Source organism: Bombyx mandarina, chromosome 12 (assembly GCF_030267445.1).
Source record: "Bombyx mandarina strain Sakado chromosome 12, ASM3026744v2".
NCBI classification, from domain to species: domain Eukaryota; kingdom Metazoa; phylum Arthropoda; class Insecta; order Lepidoptera; family Bombycidae; genus Bombyx; species Bombyx mandarina.
The window spans coordinates 13,560,424-13,583,529 of NC_143219.1; the positions used below are offsets into that span (position 1 = coordinate 13,560,424).

Here is a 23,106-nt window from a genome sequence, read left to right on the forward strand (position 1 = left end):
ATAGTATGCATGCGTGTGTGCGTCAAATACATGGTATGTAGTGTGTGTAATGTTTTCTTTATTGATTTAATGTATCTTTTATGCATTAATTAAAAAAAATATTAGCATTGTGCACTTCTTCTCTATATTCTCTATAAGTGTGGAAAATTTCATACTCCTCCGTCCGCGCAATTTTCGTAAAAACGGATACAAAGTTTTTCCTTCACGTATTAATATATAGATTATCATGTAAATTATTATAAAACAGAACTAACGTCATATGTTCACCCGTGCTGTCATTATAGATATTATTTTACAACTCTACCCATTATTATTTTTTATAAATCTCATTTATTATCATTTTGATGTTTCTTAATGAATATGCTAATTCTTAATTAATAGCACTAATCATTTTAAGGTTTCGCGGCTATCACCATTACACACACTAAATTATATATTTTGAATGACTCTGTGAGCAGCGGTTTGGCTCTGCCCCTGGCATTGCTGAAGTCCATGGGCGACGGTAACCACTCACCATCAGGTGGGCCCTATGCTCGTCTGCCTACAAGGGCAATAAAAAAAAAATCGTGCAGTAATTATCGCCCTCGACTGTTGCGTCGAGGGTCGTAGGTTCCATTCCCACATCGGCTAAACATTCTTGTGGTAAACAGGTTTGCCTGATCTTTGGCTGAATGTTGACTATCTACCTAGTCAGGTCATAAATTCTGTCACATGTTTAATGTAAAATAATTGAAACAAGTTTATTCATTATGTAACCATTCATATACCAAAATGAACTTAACAAAACATAGATTCTTATGACACTAAAGTTTATTCAAAATGACCTCCGTGATTTTGAATACAGGCCTTCAATCTGCGCGGCCAGTCGTCTATCGCAGCACGAACGAGGTCCATGTCAATATCGGCGGCTGCCTTAATCAAGGATGTCTTGAGTGACTCCAAATTGGGATGAGGCTTTGAGCACGCCTTATCCTCCAAGTGTTGCCATATCTTGTAATCTAACGGATTCAAATCTGAACTGGAGGAGGGCCAGTCTTCGTGCCGGATGAAGTCGATTTCACGCGCCGCCAGCCAGTCTTGTGTGCTCTTCGCTCTATGAGCTGGCGCCGAATCTTGTTGGAATAACCAGTGCCTGTTATTGAACATGGTATGAGAAACAGGTTCCACAAGGTTCGTCAGGACTGTATTTTGATACACAACTGCATTCGTTTTTACACCTTTCTCGCAAAAATGTACCTGTGTTAAGCCCCAATAAGAAACTCCCAACCATACCATGAGCGAGGATGGAAAATGACCTCGTTGGACACGCGGAATACGGTTGCTCGCTTCTTCACTACTGTGTGCGTACACCTTATCATTTTGTTTGTTGTAGCTCTCTTCTACGGTAAAAAATTTTTCATCCGAAAAAAGAATTTCCCGATATTTTTTTCCCGCGTACCGCTTCAACAAAGCGCGGCATCTCTTCAGTCTCAGGTCCATTAGACGAGCATTCAAACGATTTCCTGTTTTTCTTCGATATGTGGTTCTTTTCACCGTGGTTCTGGTTAACCCCATCTGAAAGGCCAACAGTTTCTGCTTACGTTTGGGATTTCTTTGAATTCGCGCCTTCACAGCTTTTATCACTGCTGGAGTCCTAACAGACCGAGGGCGACCACTTCTTGACCTGTCATCTACACTAGAGTCTTCATTGTATCGTTTGATGGTACGATAAACGAATCTTTTGGTTTTATTAAAATTTTTCAGTATGTTAAAAATCTGAATTGGCGCGTAACCGCAACGATGCAACGCAATAACTGCAACACGGTCTTCTTTAAGCGTCCACTCCATATTTAAAAATGAGTAAAATTCTAAAAGTATACATTTTTATTTTCATGAACAATTCGATATTCGAATTCAATAAACTTTTTTGTGGCCAGCATTCTAAAAGAAAAGTTTTTACTGTGTGACAATACTTATGACCTGACTAGTTATATATGTAGGTATAAGACTTTTCTATTGAATTAACTATGAATTATATATGGGAATTGTAGTTGAAACAAATATGGCGTTGCTCTGAAAACAGAGAAACGACATTTAAAGTCCACCACTCTCAATTCCCTAAAATAATTATCTAATTTTATTTAAAACAATATGCCCGAACATGGCAGATGTCAACCCTTCATTCACAACGTATGTCACCATTGTCGACAGCGCCATCTATATAAGTACACAGGATCTATAGAGCGCTGTACAAATGTACTATAAAGAAATATAGTTTCTTTACATATGTAAATATTTAAACGTATATAAGTATGTATCTAAGTCTCTGTTACTCATACCAGCACAATAAAGCATTGGATGTTGTGTAAAGCTTCTTACTTTACCGTTTATTAATTTAATTACGAGACTACTCAAAAACTTTATTTAGTATGTTGACGCAACCGTGGCTTGTTATGTTCCTTACGCACCTGACTTTCTTCAACATCGGGATGTGTGTTCAGCAAATCTTCTATTTCTTTCGGCGCGATGTTCTCCCCTCCTCGAACGATGATATCTTTAATCCTTCCAACTATCCTGCCGTAGCCGTCTTTGCTTATCGTGAACTTGTCCCTAGGATCAGTTGGGCAACATTAAATACCTAAGTACAACTACCAGGCACAATATACTAAATATAGGCTGAAATGGACTGATTGTACTCTCGAAAATTTACAATTTACAACTTTAAAGTAAAATAATCTTTAAAGATTATATTTTTTTATAAAACTTTTATGGTATTTAATTTACTTAAGTATAATAGTAATATTCCAGATAAACTAGTTCAGTATAAAAATGGAATAGAAATAGAAACGGAAGTGACGAATTGTTCAAATTCTTTCCTATATTACCTGAAAAGAGCAAGGATCTTAACGATGATAAATCGATTTGTTTGAACACAACGTTTTTGTTGTTTGTAACGGATATGATCTCGTCTCTGGCTTTGGTGCCTCGATCGACGCTCCTGCAGGCAAGTATCACTCTGGCGCCACGCCGAGCTAAATCTTTAGCGGTCTGAAGGCCAATTCCCGAATTGGCTCCCGTCACTATAACAACACTGCCGACCATAGAAACATTCGGGTCGCACATTTGCTTAGTCATCCGCAGATAAGTGCGAAACGCGAATATTAAAACCAAGACAATAATCACTGACATTAACATGTTAAACTCTACGTGACTTGCTGTAGCTGCTAGATGTATGATAAGACTAAATTACAAAATCAAGACCGCTTCCTCTTATACGTTTATTGTGATATGTATAACTATAATGTCATACACAATATGTCGTACGTTAAATACTAAAATAAAGACATTTATTTACACATTGAATTAATAAGTTTTAAGGTCATATATTTTTCATGTTTTTTTGTCTTTATTGCATATATGGATGGACGAGCTCACAGCTCAACTGGTATTAAGTGGTTACCAGAGCCCATAGACATCTACAACGTAAATGCCACCACCCATTTTGAGATATGAGTTCTAAGGTCTCGGTATAGTTAAAACGGCTGCCCCACCCTTTAAACCGAAACGCATTACTGCTTCACGGCAGAAATAGGCGGGGTGGTGGTACCTACCTGTGCGGACTCACAAGAGGTCCTACCACCAGTAAAAAATAATTATAAAATTTATATTTATATTTTAGAAATAATTTGTATTTTTATATTTTCAAATAATTATAGAATATTGACGAAAACCAGTTATCGATATTCAAGTTTATAGGCCAACGACTTAGGTTCTTCGTTTTATGTGTCAGTGAATCAATCAGGAGAAGCAATTATATTTGTATAGTATTATTTGCGTAGTGAAATCATTTTTGTCAAGACTTCTGCGATTGCATATGTCCTTTGCATAAATAAAATGGCAAGGTCTGCCATTGTGCGCACACCACATACAATCTACTGGGTAGATTTCGTTTTTCTTTGGTCCCACTATACAGCGACTTGGTCATTATCTAAAAAAGTATTGGTGTATGTTCGCTTAATCAATACTAGTGGTTCCGCAATTGTAGAAATTCGACTATAATTTATTTAAATTATAAGTTTGAACATTATTAAGGTTCTGTTGTCAAAAACTATTATACTTCTTTAATCTACTACACTATAGACAAATAATATTAAAGATAAACAATATTAACCTATTCTCAATTTCACCACAGATTTTATGCAATAACAAAAGTTTGACAACAAACAAAGAGTATATATGTGTGTGTGTCAAATATATAGTAGTGTGTGTAATGTTTTTTTCATTGATTTAATGTATTATAAATGGACAATTTTAAAAGAATATTAGCATTCTGCATTCCTTCTCTATATTCTCTATAAGTGTGGGTCCTCCGTCAGCGCAATTTTCGTAAAAAGGGATGCAAAGTTTTTGCTTCACGTATTAATATATAGATAATTAAAATTTGAACAGCTTAATATGAAAATGCATTTGCAAACATTATATTATTGTAGTTTCGAAGCAGCCTCAAAAACATGAGTATCTGTTTATCTTTTGTCGATGTGTGCTTTCGATTGTGAGGTCTCCATCGATTATTGATATCGCCAAGACAGAAGCTTGCCTGTGCCCCTGGTATTGCAGACGTCCATGAGTGACGGTAACCACTCACCATCGGGTGGGCCGTATATTCGTCTGCCTACAAGGGCAATAGCATATGATTAGGATAGCAATGTACTCGAAATATTGTTTATGGTTCTCGGCGAATAATTTGTCGTTAGTGAGTTGTTGCTGCGTCAGCAACGAAAGGAAAATACAGCGTGAGATGCCAGTACTTTATTACGGTTTTAGCTTCGGTTTTAGTTGGAAGTCGTCGTGGCCTAAAGGATAAGACGTCCGGTGCACTCAAATCTAGCGATGCAACGATGATCGAATCTCGCAGGCGGGTACCAATTTTTCTAATGAAATACGTACTTAACAGATGTTCACGATTGACTACCACGGTGAAGGAATAGTCGTGAAGGAAGTCCATCGTGTAATAAAAATGAAACCCGCAAAATTAAAATTTGCGTAATTACTGGTGGTAGGACCTCTTGTGAGTCCGCACGGGTAGGTACCACCGCCCTGCCTATTCCTGCCGTAAAGCAGTAATGCGTTTCGGTTTGAAGGGTGGGGCAGCCGTTGTAACTATACTTGAGACCTTAGAACTTGGGTGGCGCATTTACTTCGTAGATGTCTATGGGCTCCAATAACCACTTAACACAAGGTGGGCTGTGAGCTCGTCCACACAACTAAGCAATAAAAATATATATTTAAAAACTATAGAAAGAGTGTAAGAGGAATACTATTTTTATTGTAAATTTAAAAATATATTTATTTTATCAAAATCATTCGATGCATCGATACATCACAATTGTCCATTCTCGATCATTTCTCTCAGTTTATACTTTTGGATCTTCCCTGAAGCGGTCTTCGGGAACTCTTGTGTGACTTTGAGAATCCTCGGAAATTTGAAGCGTGCGATTTCTCCTGTTAAATGCTTTGTTACGTCATCGAGACTCAACGCAGCGCCGTCACGCAGCCTCACAACAGCACAGAGCTCTTCTCCGACTCTTTTGTCCGACACTCCGACGACCTGGACGATATATTTAATAAGACTAGAGGTCCCGCAGTAGTCGAAATTCGACTATAATTAATTAGAATTGTAAATTTGTACACTATTATGATTGTATTTTATACTTTTATAACCACAAATTTCGCCAAGGCTACTCTATAAAAAAATATTAATAAAGACAAACAATATTTAATCTATTCTCAATTTGACCACAGACGTCAAGAACAAAAGTTTGACAATAAATAGTATGCATGCGTGTGTGCGTCAAATACATGGTATGTAGTGTGTGTAATGTTTTCTTTATTGATTTAATGTATCTTTTATGCATTAATTAAAAAAAATATTAGCATTGTGCACTTCTTCTCTATATTCTCTATAAGTGTGGAAAATTTCATACTCCTCCGTCCGCGCAATTTTCGTAAAAACGGATACAAAGTTTTTCCTTCACGTATTAATATATAGATTATCATGTAAATTATTATAAAACAGAACTAACGTCATATGTTCACCCGTGCTGTCATTATAGATATTATTTTACAACTCTACCCATTATTATTTTTTATAAATCTCATTTATTATCATTTTGATGTTTCTTAATGAATATGCTAATTCTTAATTAATAGCACTAATCATTTTAAGGTTTCGCGGCTATCACCATTACACACACTAAATTATATATTTTGAATGACTCTGTGAGCAGCGGTTTGGCTCTGCCCCTGGCATTGCTGAAGTCCATGGGCGACGGTAACCACTCACCATCAGGTGGGCCCTATGCTCGTCTGCCTACAAGGGCAATAAAAAAAAATCGTGCAGTAATTATCGCCCTCGACTGTTGCGTCGAGGGTCGTAGGTTCCATTCCCACATCGGCTAAACATTCTTGTGGTAAACAGGTTTGCCTGATCTTTGGCTGAATGTTGACTATCTACCTAGTCAGGTCATAAATTCTGTCACATGTTTAATGTAAAATAATTGAAACAAGTTTATTCATTATGTAACCATTCATATACCAAAATGAACTTAACAAAACATAGATTCTTATGACACTAAAGTTTATTCAAAATGACCTCCGTGATTTTGAATACAGGCCTTCAATCTGCGCGGCCAGTCGTCTATCGCAGCACGAACGAGGTCCATGTCAATATCGGCGGCTGCCTTAATCAAGGATGTCTTGAGTGACTCCAAATTGGGATGAGGCTTTGAGCACGCCTTATCCTCCAAGTGTTGCCATATCTTGTAATCTAACGGATTCAAATCTGAACTGGAGGAGGGCCAGTCTTCGTGCCGGATGAAGTCGATTTCACGCGCCGCCAGCCAGTCTTGTGTGCTCTTCGCTCTATGAGCTGGCGCCGAATCTTGTTGGAATAACCAGTGCCTGTTATTGAACATGGTATGAGAAACAGGTTCCACAAGGTTCGTCAGGACTGTATTTTGATACACAACTGCATTCGTTTTTACACCTTTCTCGCAAAAATGTACCTGTGTTAAGCCCCAATAAGAAACTCCCAACCATACCATGAGCGAGGATGGAAAATGACCTCGTTGGACACGCGGAATACGGTTGCTCGCTTCTTCACTACTGTGTGCGTACACCTTATCATTTTGTTTGTTGTAGCTCTCTTCTACGGTAAAAAATTTTTCATCCGAAAAAAGAATTTCCCGATATTTTTTTCCCGCGTACCGCTTCAACAAAGCGCGGCATCTCTTCAGTCTCAGGTCCATTAGACGAGCATTCAAACGATTTCCTGTTTTTCTTCGATATGTGGTTCTTTTCACCGTGGTTCTGGTTAACCCCATCTGAAAGGCCAACAGTTTCTGCTTACGTTTGGGATTTCTTTGAATTCGCGCCTTCACAGCTTTTATCACTGCTGGAGTCCTAACAGACCGAGGGCGACCACTTCTTGACCTGTCATCTACACTAGAGTCTTCATTGTATCGTTTGATGGTACGATAAACGAATCTTTTGGTTTTATTAAAATTTTTCAGTATGTTAAAAATCTGAATTGGCGCGTAACCGCAACGATGCAACGCAATAACTGCAACACGGTCTTCTTTAAGCGTCCACTCCATATTTAAAAATGAGTAAAATTCTAAAAGTATACATTTTTATTTTCATGAACAATTCGATATTCGAATTCAATAAACTTTTTTGTGGCCAGCATTCTAAAAGAAAAGTTTTTACTGTGTGACAATACTTATGACCTGACTAGTTATATATGTAGGTATAAGACTTTTCTATTGAATTAACTATGAATTATATATGGGAATTGTAGTTGAAACAAATATGGCGTTGCTCTGAAAACAGAGAAACGACATTTAAAGTCCACCACTCTCAATTCCCTAAAATAATTATCTAATTTTATTTAAAACAATATGCCCGAACATGGCAGATGTCAACCCTTCATTCACAACGTATGTCACCATTGTCGACAGCGCCATCTATATAAGTACACAGGATCTATAGAGCGCTGTACAAATGTACTATAAAGAAATATAGTTTCTTTACATATGTAAATATTTAAACGTATATAAGTATGTATCTAAGTCTCTGTTACTCATACCAGCACAATAAAGCATTGGATGTTGTGTAAAGCTTCTTACTTTACCGTTTATTAATTTAATTACGAGACTACTCAAAAACTTTATTTAGTATGTTGACGCAACCGTGGCTTGTTATGTTCCTTACGCACCTGACTTTCTTCAACATCGGGATGTGTGTTCAGCAAATCTTCTATTTCTTTCGGCGCGATGTTCTCCCCTCCTCGAACGATGATATCTTTAATCCTTCCAACTATCCTGCCGTAGCCGTCTTTGCTTATCGTGAACTTGTCCCTAGGATCAGTTGGGCAACATTAAATACCTAAGTACAACTACCAGGCACAATATACTAAATATAGGCTGAAATGGACTGATTGTACTCTCGAAAATTTACAATTTACAACTTTAAAGTAAAATAATCTTTAAAGATTATATTTTTTTATAAAACTTTTATGGTATTTAATTTACTTAAGTATAATAGTAATATTCCAGATAAACTAGTTCAGTATAAAAATGGAATAGAAATAGAAACGGAAGTGACGAATTGTTCAAATTCTTTCCTATATTACCTGAAAAGAGCAAGGATCTTATTTCGATTTTAACTAAAACAAATGGTATATATTATGTATAAATGAAGTTATGATCCAATGGGCTAATGCTAGGTACTACTACTAGTTCTGTTACCAGTGGTATATAGATGGTACCAGTTTTTATAAGTCAATACGTACCAAAAACGCTAAAACGTGCTCCAACATGACTTCCACGACGAAGTAATGCCGAAATTCGTGTTATTATGTCTTTGACTACCACCTAAAACAGCTTACCAACAGTAGGGACCCGAGCTGGTTAGCTCAAGAAAAAATATTATATTTGGGTTTTCGCACGGTTACTGTTACTCATTTGAGATATTTTGTACTTGGTCTATTACCCGGTCTTCAGCCAGCCGTCTTTGTCCAGAGTTTGCCTAGTCTTCTCCGGTTCGTCCCAGTAGCAGATCATGTTGTTATAGCCGCGTACTACAAGCTCGCCCGGTGTTTCAAACGGAACGATCTCCCCTTGTTCGTTTACCACCTGAAGTTGTTTAAATAAGGTGATATCTAAAGAAATTACATTAAAACTACATACTGTTATATCCGTTTTCTTTTTGGTCAGGGGAAAATCGCCGGATTTCGGCCCTTCACACACAGAACTCATGAAAAGGCAAAGGGGGGAAAGTGAAGCGTTTAGTGCGGAGCACATCTCTCCCGTCACCCTCCCTCTCGGGACGCCGGACCAGCGGTCGTCGGCGCCTCGACCACCAGCCCTCTCGGTCGACAGGCTATCCGAAGGCCGCCTAGATGGCGGTTATAGTGAGTTATCCTACGGAATACCACGCTTAGTCAGAACCAGCGTGGGTCGAGGATAGCCGGCCTTCCATCACTCGGATGCTCTTGCGTAAAATGCGTGCAGAGCAGCTTGCACGTCGTCTTCTTAGGCCCCCCTCGCCGGTCCCCAGACCAACATGCGTTAGTACGTGCTCACTGAGTTTCTCGTCGGATCTTCTCAGTGGATCGCGATTCCGATCCGCTGGTAGATTTTCCGAAGCACTGCTCTTGCTAGGGCTAGTGTTATCAAATTCTCTCAGGTTGAGCCCGTGATTTCACATAGCTGTCCAGGCGTAGCTTGAATAGCCTCTTAGGCTACCAGCGAATAGATAGGGGAAGAAAAAAGTTGATACATCAGGAATGGTGTCTGTCATAGTATGATCCACACACGACAGAGGTAGAGTACGCGCGCTTCAACAGTTCCACCTTTTTAATACAATTAGTGACAATCACAGCGGAACGTGATTGGGATTTCACGGACACAAATAGAAGACCATACAGGTCATGAGAAATACGCATCTTTGACCACTGATGGGGAGGACTCCGGATTCCATATTTAACTAAGATCTTATGGGAGTTTGTGATTTTAATTGTTGAGCAACGCGTCTAGAAATATATTTTACTCGTAATCAATGCACTAGGTTTGTGTTCCTAATTCTTCTTTCCTTCTGCTGGCCTACGGGAAGAAATTTCAACATGAAATAAGTAGTGCCCTTGTATTCTCTATCCTTATTGTCGTGTTTCTTATAACAGCTGTTGATTAACTAAATAAATAAATAAAGGAAGGGGACCACTTCGCTGGCTTGTAACTTAAGCTAAAAGGAAAATTCGCAGTGCATCAGAGTAACTTTTCATGTTAACTCTTACCCGTATGCTGTTAGTTAATTTGGTACCAAATAAATAAACAAACTTTGAGTACTTCATATACCTTGACTTCAACGTGATCTTGAATGTAGCCAACTGTCTCGGCTACGACGTCTATACTGTCGCCTTGGTTGGACTGGAATATGCAAGCTGTTGTCTCAGTTAGACCGTATAGACTCTGAAATTTTGATGTAAATGAATTTCTATTCCAAGATTTTGGTGTTGCGGCTAGTAGTGCCGGACTTTCGATTTCAAAGGGCGACTTTGATACATATTCATCTGTTTCGTACGTAATATCAGACACAAACACGGGGGAAATTAAATACAAATAATGTAATGTTGTTCGCATCGCCAAAACAAATGTTGATAGTCAATGTGAAAACAAGAGACATCTTCTTCACTCTATTGACATTAAATCAATGATAGTAACATTAACATTCATCTATTTTATACACTCAATCAGCTTCAAGTTGCGACCTCCCGATACCTAGTTCTACCGTAAGTCATTCTGAGACTAGCAAGCGAGTTAAGTACGACATGTATTAATAATTTCACACCTAATGATAACACCTAGCAGTAATGTCATGTGTGACTGACATTATATATGATATCTAATGTAATTATGTGGAGTTATTAAAACTTTATAATATTTTTTACAATTATCATAAAATAAATACAGGTACCACACGATACAAAAATTTTTCAGCCCACAGATGCCCGCTCCTGTAGGTATTATGTACATATTAGGTACTTATTTATGTGAATAAGTTTAATAGATCGAACTCGACAAAGAGGTCGACGTGCAACCTAACCCATGCATCAGCCCGCTGAGTTTCTCGCCGGATCTTCTCAGTGGGTCGCGATTCCGATCCGGTAGTAGATTCATTCGCGAAGCAATTGCTCTTGAGTTGTTAGGTCTCCTTCGGAGGCGCTCGGGCAGTTGTTAGCAAATCCCGCCCCTCTTGGCTGAGCCTTTGCTCGCCCTCCTGTCCTGGTGAAACTGGAAAGGCCTTCGGGCCACCAGTAAACTTTCAAACATAAAAAAAAAAAAGTTTAATAGAGAAGAAGGTTGACGCTTATCTAACATTCTCTTATCGTGAAGATGAAAACCGTAAAAGTACCTTTAATTATTATCAGTATATACTATGTTTTTTGTTGTCCTTATAGACAGACGAGCATACGGCCCACCTGATGGTGAGTGGCTACCATCGCTCATGGACGTCAGCAATGACGGGGGCAGAGCCAAGTCGCTGCCCACCGTTAAGTACTTTCATCTAATCATCTACAACTAATGTTAATGTTTTAAAAACTTTTAAACAAATTAATGCAGACTAGATATAACAATTAGGTGATTGGGTAGTGATACGCATTTACAATGTAATAAGCACTAAGTACCCACTTTAACTGATTCAGCATTGAGATGTGTGTGTATATCTCTAATTAATTGGGGGCTGCAGGGCGCACCGGCGGCGACCGCCACCCGGAGCTCAGAAGGCACCTCCTGACCTTGGGCTCTGATCTGGGATAAGATGTCTACGAACATGGTGGGAGTGCCTGTTATTGCTGTACACCTGAAATGGATGAAAAGTAAATACATGATAGTGGTTTTTTTTATTACTTAGATGGGTGGACGAGCTCACAGCCCAGTGTTAAGTGGTTACTGGAGCCCATAGACATCTACGACGTAAATGCGCCACCCACCTTGAAATATAAGTTCTAAGATCTCAGTATAGTTACAACGGCTTCAAACCGAAACTCATTACTGCTTCACGGCAGAAATAGGCAGGGCGGCGGTACCCGCTCGGACTCACAAGAGGTCCTACCACCAGTAAAAGGTTAAATTACATGGTACCATGTAATACAATAATATACTAGTGGCCCTCGGTAGTCGAAGTTTGACTTTATTTAATTGAAATCATAAGTTTGTACACTATTATAATTCTGTTGTCAAAGACTATTTAAGCTTCTATAATCACAGATTTCACCGAGGCTACACTTTAGACAAATATCAATAAAGGCAAACAATATACATAACAATATTTAATCTTTTTTTTTAAAGGAATTTTATGACCTGGTAACTGAAACCTTTAAGTCATGTCTTATTTTAATTTATATTCATATTTTTATGAAAAATGATATTATGGAGTGAAATGAAATGAAGATGATTAATTTGAGACATTAATCAACTGAGATGAAATGAAATGAAATGAAATGGGATGAAATATAATCTCAGTAAAATGGTGGTCATTTACTAAGATTTTTTCAGTGGACTTTTTGGAGGATCACGAGAAGTTACGTCCAGCGGCTTTGTTTCATTTTCCCACATTTGTGCACTTTCACAGATATTAAACAGTTAATTAACCACTATTATTACACATTTAAACCCGAAGAAACACTAAATAGACAAAATAAAACAAATCACACAACTTCACTCCTCGCGTTCCCGCCAAAAAGTCCAATATTTAATCTATTCGCAATTTGACCACAGACTAAGCAATAACAAAAGTTTAATAATAAGCAATATATGTGTGCGTGTCAAATACATACATGGTAGTGTGTGTAATGTTTTTATTTATTGATTTAATGTATTTTAAAGCATAATTAAAAAAAATATTAGCATTCTGCACTCCTTCTCTATATTCTCTATAAGTGTGGGAAATTTCATATTCCTCCGTCCGAATTTTCGTAAAAAGGGGTACAAAGTTTTTGCTTCACGTATTAATATATAGATTTACGAGTGATTGTTTTTATGATCATTGCTTTAAACTCTCTATCAAGCTCTAAATTGTCAGCACCACGCATAATAAAGTTGTTGAAATATTACATCGATAAAGTAATCAATAGTAAGCACATCATATTAAATATTTAAGATATTGAGTGATGTCGAAAGCACAACGATACAAGTGTTTGTCTTGTCAATGTTAAAATGTAACTAACTTTTCACCAAACAAAGCTTTCACATTTGCAGAGATGTCGTAAATAGGAGCAGCTAACACCAGGCTGGCTCCATGACGGAAGCCTCCCAGTACTGTCACGATGGATCCGAGAGCGTGGAATATTGGAACCTGAAATCGACAAGCAGAGAGTTGAAAATACAATAAAACATGGAAACTAGAAAATTAATAACAAACAAATATTCCTATAGTGACGTAATGAATTATTAAGACGGATTAAAATATTAGATAGAAGGGTGTTAGTTGTTAATAGCACATTGGAGGTATATAGCAATAATAATAGAGCGTACGTGAAAATAATAATGGAGGTATAATAGCACACACGTGAACGGTCTTTTTCCATTTTAGGAAGTTATTGACATACAAAGAGCGGCCATACTAGTAAGGATACTAGAAAAGCCACCGACATTGAATTTAGACAACAAATACTATATGTACATACATACATACATACATAAATACATACATACATACGTACATGCAGTATGTTTGATAAATAGGATTGTGGTTATTCCGACGCTATAAAGAGTCAATCACATAAGGAAACATTTCGTTCGAATTACCACGATACAGCTAAATATAATTTAAAAAACGTTACACACAGTCCCTTCATATCTGTATATAAATATCTTATTGCAGCAAGCAAAATGTGGATAATGAGTTTATGAATATAAATATATATATAATGAAGTTACCAAAAACTAAATTTTCGACCAAGAATGTCCAAAATTTACCTGAACACAAATGTTATGGTGTCCTTCGTGGAAAGTATTTCTCTTGCCTGTAAAGTAAGTGTTATTTACAACGCCGAGGTGCGAGTCCAATGCGGCTTTCGGTTCACCTGTGAAGTACAAATAGGGATAACATAAAATGAAATCGTACAATAGTCAGCAAAAGCTTTATTTTGTCTTGTATCTATCTATCTTTCAGCCACTGTTGGACATAGACCTACCCCAAGCTACGCCACAACGATCAGATATCTTTTGCTGCATCCAGCAGATCCTCGTGAATCTCAATAGGTCGGTACACCTTGTGGGAGGCCTACCCACGCTGTCAATCAATCAAACCAAATTTCATTCTAGTACAGATCCTTACAATGGAAGATGTCGTTTATTAGAATTCCATAAGGAGTTGATGTAAGCAGTTATATTTTGTTTATTTCAACTTCGGATTTTTTATTTTTAATTGCTTAGATGGGTGGGCGAGCTCTCAGCCCATCTGGTCTTAAGTGGTTACTGGAGCCCATAGACATCCACAACGTAAATGCGCCACCCACCCTGAGATATAAGTTCTAAATTCTCAAGTATAGTTACAACGGCTGCCCCACTCTTCGAACCGAAACGCATTACTGCTTCACGACAGAAATAGGCGGGGTGGTGGTACCTACCCGCGCGGACTCATAAGAGGTCCTACCACCAGTAATTACGCAAATCATACTTAACTATATAATTATAATATATAATGTATAATTATAATTATACTTAACTATATAATTATTATATAATTATACTTAATTAGATATCACTTTTCGCGGTTATTAAATGAATTAATGCTATCGGAAACTATTAACAAAATGCATAATATTCCCGATAGTCTCGGGCGGCGGTAACCAATGGAGATAGCGCGGGTCTTCTAAAAATCAACAAACAAATTGAAACGTTTTCTATGATACTGTATTAAATATTACATTTGCGACATGTATTTCCTTTGGTTTATTAACACGGTTTTTCTGATGGATAAAGGAACCTATAGAGACATGATTTCGTCGTCGTCGTAAGTAAGTTTAATTGTACAGTAATCCTCCTTATAACAAGGTACCCTGTACCCCTCATAGCGAATTATATATTACGCGATTTCAGTTCCTCGTATAACACGGGTACCCCATACAACGCGAGGATTTTACACGTTACATTTCTGTACTGTAAAATTTATAATTATATGCACATGTTCATAATTAGCTTCGCATACTTTTGTACACTGTCCCAATAGTGTGCGATATAAAAAAAATAATTTATTAAATTTGTGTTTCTAGTTTTTGATTTGTAAAAAATTTGGTTATATTGTGTTCTAAAATATTTGTACATAAAGCGTTATATAGGCTCCTACAACGCGTTTCCTATAACGCGAAACAAACCTACTGTGCTGTAGAGGGGATTATTGTATTGTAATAATTGCTTTTCTATTTCTCAATTCTAGCAATTTTATATCACTTCGGATTCTTTAGTTTCATAAAATTAACCATTAATTCATCTAAAGTGAATGCCGAATTCTTTCTATTGAACCCACAAAATAATATATACCTTTAACTACCTGTGGTACCGGAAGTGAAGTGAATGATAGAACCGTCACTTGGTTTGGTTTCCTTGACGTATTGTGACACTTCGCTTCTGTTCTTATAATCCTCGGTCAACGATTTGTATGAGATAGTACCACTGCAATATAAATCATAATAGTGATCCATTTTGGTCGAAAGAGCAAAGTTCGGTTCGGCAAGTAGCTATCCCGGGACAATCCATTCAGATGGGATCCCCTGCAACCTAACCAATTTTCATGATGTCTATGAGGAAACGACTCACGTAACGAGATACTAAAGCAAAGTCAAGCGTTACCTCAATATTATTTCCTTCCCTAATTCCCTTAGTTTCTCTGCACATAAATCATATCTTAAATCGCGGTGGCTTAAGATGCTTAACGCACCCTATATTAATCTAAGTGGGTTTGTATCCTTTTTATTAAGGAACGATTGCTGGTGGCCCAAAAGTTCTTTCCAGTTTCACCAGAACAGGTAGGCGATAAAAGGCTCAGTCAGGTTTGTACTCTTTGCAAATTTTTGCGTCACTGAGATCACGCATTTCGACCAAAAAAGTGCCTTAACAAGAAGGCTCATTGGCTACCCTGCCCTACAGGCCACAATTATTCAAATTGTTTTTTTTTTAAAGTTGTTTTGTAGGTTTTTTAATATGCACAAGGGCGGAAGATATGAAAATACGGCTAAGCAGAATCAAGAGCTACAGCTGTAATACTTACGGCAATTTGTTCCTACCATCAGCAATAACTGAAGATAAAAAAGGAAATTCTCTAGACTTTAATAACCCAGGCTTTCCGTCTTTTAATTCAGGTATTAATTGCTCTAAAGTTCTGTAATACTCCCTCTTCGGTAGATCATCGCTTATCAGTAAACACTTCATTCCTGATTTCTTAATGCAAAAACTTAGTTCCTTCTTTTCATATGCTGGGTTGATTAAAACCTGCAAACGGAATTTGATTTAGTGTATCGCACCACTTTTTGAGTATATGGGATATTATATTGTATACATAGCCGTTTTTTTTTTTTTTTTTCAAATAAAGTTAAACCATTGTCGTCGAGGCCTAAGGGATAAGACGTCCGGTGCATTCGTGTTGAGCGATGCAATGTTTGAATCCCAGGCGGGTACCAATTTTTCTAATGAATTACGTCCTCAACAAATGTTCACGATTGACTTCCACGGTGAAGGAATAACATCGTGTAATAAAAATGAAACTCGCAAAATTATAATTTGCGTAATTACTGGTGGTAGGACCTCTTGTGAGTCCCCTCGGGTAGGTACCACCGCCCTGCCTATTTCTGCCGTGAAGCAGTAATGCGTTTCGGTTTGAAGGGTAGGGGAGCTGTTGTAACTATACTGAGATCTTAGAAGCTATATCTCAAGGTGGGTGGCGCATTTACGTTGCAGATGTCTATGGGCTCCAGTAACCACTTAACACCAGGTGGGCTGTGAGCTCGTCCACCCATCTAAGCAATAAAAAAAAATACAGATTACTAGCCAATGACTATGTATTCCATGTGATTTTACAAATCACGCCCATTGTGTTAAGGATATTTTCAATTTTACGTGTGTTCATTACTTACCGAAATCAATCCAGCTCTGGCTGCTGCCACTAAGGAAACTAAATAAGAAACGCTGTTATGTGACCAGACTCCTACTCGATCGCCTTTTTGTAGTCCTTGATTTCGAAGACCATATGCCATAGAATCCGCCTATAAATTGAAATTTAGAAAACAGGGTGAGGAAAGTAAATATGATTCTTTTTTTTCAATTAGCATATGTTCATCTGGCCGCAAATATAGATCAAATATAGAAACCAGGACAGGGAGCAAGCAAAGCTGTTCTTCTGGGAATCGAAGCCTCCATCAGTCACCATCGCAAAAAACCGATGACGATAACAACTGCACCAAGGAGTCAATCATATTGATTTAATTTTGTTTTATAATTTTTATCATACCCTTATTTTTTTTTATTACAACAACGAGCAAGACGGGTCTCCTGATGGTAAGAGATTCACCGCCGCCCACGGTCACCAGCGTTTACGCCAGTGCGTTGCCTACCCTTCAGGTAAGAATATGCTCTTTTCTTGAATAACCCAATGTCGCAGTTGTTGGGGAAGACCGCTGATGGCAACGAATTCCAGAGATTTACTGTGCGTGGCAGAAAACAGTTTTTAAAACGCATTGTAGTGGAACGCCAACCATCCAGATGGTGCGGATGATAGTTCCGGCGAGACGATCGGTTGCGAAAATCAGCGGCTTCTATTAAATTGAACAACTCCTCGGAACACTCCCCAACACAATTTTATTAGATACGTGAGCTTATATTAACTTGTATGGTAACACTTGTGACGCCTCTTTGGAGATCTTTTTTTTTACCTATACTGATAGCCTTGAGAGGCTATATCAGCGTTACCCTTGCGTGTAGGTGAGCTCACGGGGCTCCAACGGAGAGTGTTGCGAACACTGGCCCTAGCAAGAGCAGTGCTTCGCAGAATCTACCACCGGATCGGAAACGCGACACACTGAGAAGATCCGGTGAGAAACTCAGTGGGCTGTGTCTATCTATGGATTAGTTTACTCGCCGAGATCTTCGTCGCAAGCGACGGGTTCGACGAGAACGGTGACCGGATTTTAGAGATCAATGCAAATTGAGTGTTAAGAAAACAAGCGTCGATGATGAACTTAATAAGTTACCCGTATTAACAACTCCTCATAGGTAAGACTGATGCCTTCGTGCATTGACTTCACGGCTACTCTACCGGGAAATCTACGAACTGTCTCTTCGATGACGTCACCGAGCGTCGCTAACGTCAAAGGTTCTGACCCCGGATTGTGGAGGTAGCTATCCGTGGTCGAACGAAGGTTACTAGCCCATCTGGAAATTGCAGAAAAAAAAAGTATTTTACGACTTTTCGTAACATGGAATTAATTTTATGAAATACGTTAGTCGTCCACAGTTCTCAGATTGTAAATTGTATGCGTTAAGTTATTCGAATCACAGTAATTGATACTCCATTATAAACAATTATTGAAACTAGAGGTCCCGCAGTAGTCGAAATTCGACTATAATTAATTGGAATTGTAAGTTTGTACACTATTATGATTGTATTTTATACTTCTATAATCACAAATTTCGCCAAGGCTACACTATAAAAAAATATTAATAAAGACAAACAATATTTAATATGTTCTCAATTTGACAACAGACGACAGGAACAAAAGTTTGACAATAAATAGTATGCATGCGTGTGTGCGTCTAATACATGGTATGTAGTGTGTGTAATGTTTGCTTTATTGATTTAATGTATCTTTAATGCATTATTTAAAAAAAAAATTTAGCATTGTGCACTTCTTCTCTATATTCTCTATAAGTGTGAAAAATTTCATACTCCTCCGTTCTCGCGTTTTTCGTAAAAAGGGATACAAAATTTTTGCTTCACGTATTAATATATAGATACACATATATCGATACGTCGAAAATGGTGTAATGATAATAAAAAAAACTGTAAAAGTAGTTTTAAATTATGTCTACATCTTGCGAAAACTGAAGAAAATACTGTTATTTTTATGCTGAAAATCGTAAATAATAAGTTTTACTCTACATGTAGTAACAGTCTAACCCACTGACACAGTCGACTGAGTTTCTCGCCGGATCTTCTCAGTGGATCGCGATTACGATCCGGTGGTAGATTCAGCGAAGCACGGCTATTGCTTAGGCTAGTGTTATCAAATTGAACTTTGAATTTGTTGAACCCGTCAGCTCACCTACCCAACCGCGTGTAGCTGAAATAGCCTCGTAGGCTACCAATTTTTTCTAATGAAATACGTACTCAACAAATGTTCACGATTGACTTCCACGGTGAAGGAATAACATCGTGTAATAAAAATGAAACCCGCAAAATTATAATTTGCGTAATTACTGGTGGTAGGACCTCTTATGAGTCCGCACGGGTAGGTACCACCGCCCCGCCTATTTCTGCCGTGAAGCAGTAATGCGTTTCGGTTTGAAGGGTGGTGCAGCCGTTGTGACTATACTGAGACCTTAGAACTATATCTCAAGGTGTGTGGCGCATTTACGTTGTAGATGTCTATGGGCTCCAGTGACCACTTAACATCAGGTGGGCTGTGAGCTCGTCCACACATCTAAGCAATAAAAATAAATAAAAAAAAGGCCTACAGTGAGTAGGTAGGGATAAAAGTACGTAACAGTTAACAGACAAAAGCCATTTTAGGATATTAACGTTGTGGCATTAACTCTCGAAATTTTGTAGGACGTGCATGTTCGGAATGCATGTAGTAAAAAGCGGTTATTTCAATACTACAAACAGACACTCTAATTTTATTTATATCCTTATATCATCAGCTACCTGTCAGTGAAAACCTGTCAAAATCGGTCCACCCGTTCCAAAGATTAGCCGGAACAAACAGACAGACAGACAAAATTGTAAAAAATGTTATTTTTGTGTATGTATCGTATATATATATTCATATGCATGTAGTAAGAAACGGTTATTTCAATATTACAAACAGGCACTCCAATTTTATTTATATGTATATATACCAAGTATATCTACATTTATTGTACTCTTGATAAGTTTGTTGATAGTCACAATAATCTAATGAGTTTATTGCTAGGGTAAATGTGTTTTGAGAAAAAATAAATTATGAGGCTTTTATTATCAGTTCACTTGTTGTATCCGTCAAGTCCACTATCAGTATTAAAATGTACATTCTGAAATTGTTACAATAAAATTCGAAAGCTGCCTTGATAAGAGAAACATATGTAACACTAGCTGTACCCACGACTTCGTCCGCGTGGAATTTAACAAAACGTCACTTTATTTTATAATAATTTCTATTTTTCTGAAATAGTAGTAGCCTTAGCTATCTGCCAGCGAAAGTCCCGCCAAAATTGGTCCAGCCATTCCAGAGATTAGCCGAACAAAGAGACAGACAGACAGATAAAAATTATAAAAAATGTTATTGTGGTATATTTAGCGTATATATATATGTACATACGTTCATATGCATGTAGTAAAAAGCGGTTATTTTAATATTACAAATAAATATACACTTCAATTTTTTTCATTTGTAGAGATTATATTACCATTATATCTAAAATGGATTATCGTTAATACATTTATCACTATTTTTATACTAATTCCGATAAAATTAATGTTTCTTCTTTGGACGTTGAGTTAAAAATTAGTTGAAATTAGATTAATTTTAGTATCAATAATTTGAGAAGAGTACTTAATATTGCTCACATTTTAAATTACGAAATTATATAATGTAGTAAAAATATTACTATTTTCTTATAAAAGAATCGTCTTATTAGCCATCGTTACCCATCGTTGCAAAATAACGAATGATATTTTTTATTGCCCGTATAGCCAGACGAGCTGCGGCCCACCTGATGGTGAGTGGTCATCGTTGCTCATGGACGTCAGCAATGCCAGGGGCAGAGCCAAGTCGCTGCTTACCCTTTAATACTCTCCACAAGCCTCGTTTGAAGAAGGACATTTCATAGCGCTCGGGAAACAATGTTAAGACAAGTGATATATAACAAATGCTATGAAAAATTGTTGAAAACAAATGGTACGTAAAATTCACGGAACGTAATATGTCTTTCAAATTGTCACAGAAGATTGTGCGTTTATGCTATGATTTTTAGGGTTAGGTTAGCTCATAATATTTCAAAAAATAACAAAAAAAACAGTCCAAATTCAAATATTTGACATATCAGTCTATTCGTAAATCACAGGTATGTTAAACGGTGTAATATACCTGATATACCAGTTAGATGTAGACAATACGGGTCAATGCTCTATGTTCACTCGTGTGAGGCAGAACCTAAGCAACGAAGCGGCTGTGGTCGAAGCGTTGCCGATGTTTTTGAACCATAGAGTTTGCAGTCCTTGATGTTTGTAGTCCATCTAGTCTACTAGAGCTGGCTATACAAAAAGTGACTAACAACTACTTCACAGTTTAATCCAATATTCATTTATTCCAACTTGAGCTCATTCACTGACTTACTTCCTTACATATTATTATATATTACAATACGTCAATAGTGCGATATATATATATATTTTTTAAGTTACATTTATTGAAAGCGTAAAGAGACTAAATCAGGACAGCGTCTAGTGCAAATGCATAATTTAAAAAAAAACGTAATTTAACGATACTCATATACTATCGAGAGCATCAACAATGTAATCGTAATAAATAAAATAAGCATTATTAAGAATAACACTGTTGAATATTGTCACTACCTTATAGGTGTTGACAATATTAAAAAAGGACCACACAAGAAGTATTTCCATTAAAAAAAATTGTTTCACCCAGATAATTTTTCTGAGGTAGTACACATAGAAACAGTCGATTAAAGAACCTCCAAATTTTTGGAGTCGGTTAAAAATAATGATTGTTTATTATGCTGGTAGTAAAATCGGTTAAAATAATAAAAAAATCTTCCAAATTTCCAGGTATCAGAAATTTAAAATGTTCCCAGCATTTAAAAATACACAATTCCTTCTAAATACGTACATTCTTTCGCGCTGCAGTCGTAATAATTTTAATTTTAAATGTGTTCACAGTGTTAAATAAACAGTTTCATTACAAATAAGTGAGTCGACTATTATCAAAGCCGGCAATGTGACTTTTGGACAATTATTGGTAAATCAGAAAAACTAATTATTGACTTTGTATTCCATTGGCAGTCACAAAACTCTTCTGAACGATATCTTAGATAAATAACAGGTTAAGTTAATGCTTTATTTAATGCAGGTTTTGAACCGTATTCTTTGAAGGAGACGATTATATTCAAATCAATCTGTATTGATATATCAATAACATTTTTTTGTCCAAATGCACAGATTGCCACCTTTGATAATAGACGACTCAAGTATTGTATCGAAACTTGAAATTAGCATACAACGTGATGTATGTGTGAATTCGTACGTACGTACACACATCGCCGTGTGCGTAAATAGCATTTAAATTCTATATTTATAATTTTAGATTGAAAGACAAGGAAAATGTCTTCGCAAGGTAAGCGGGCATTATTGACCTTATACTACTGGTAAATAAATGTATTTAGTTTTATATGCCAATGAAACAATGAAAGTATATATTTATATTTGTCAAATACTACATTGGAACATTTAATCACAACGCGAATTATTGCATTGTTTATCGAGCAAACATAATTAAATGAATCCGTTCTGACAGCCTTAAGTGGGAATATAATCTTAGTAACTTTGACCCATCTATTGTTAAGATTGAAGTGCCGATTTTAATGTATTAAGACATGTAGACATGTAGACTAGTTACTATTCCCCTTGCGGACTTAATGTGCTCTACCACTAAGACTAGTCAAAAATGAAACTCACCTAACTTTCTGTCGTGATGCAAATTTATTAACTAAGACAATATACGTTTTGTTGAACATTTTACGGATCGCGTGAAGTCTCGCTCGCAACGACAGTCGCACTGACTCACAAATGATATGA

The 23,106-nt window shown here is 37.1% G+C and overlaps 1 protein-coding gene across 1 annotated transcript; it reads right to left on the reverse strand.

Moving 5' to 3' along the window:
• Positions 1-5,299: 5,299 nt before the first annotated feature.
• On the reverse strand, positions 5,300-23,106 carry Acsf2 (Acyl-CoA synthetase family member 2). The gene is made up of 12 exons (XM_089732055.1): positions 22,987-23,106; positions 18,287-18,467; positions 17,174-17,302; positions 16,312-16,532; positions 15,595-15,716; positions 14,019-14,125; positions 13,268-13,395; positions 11,730-11,901; positions 10,395-10,508; positions 9,031-9,173; positions 8,255-8,396; positions 5,300-5,587 (listed from the first exon to the last, which is right to left on the reverse strand). Exons 1-12 carry the CDS (start codon positions 23,043-23,045, stop codon positions 5,360-5,362), a joined length of 1,746 nt encoding a protein of 581 aa, XP_089588181.1. The 5' UTR covers positions 23,046-23,106; the 3' UTR covers positions 5,300-5,359.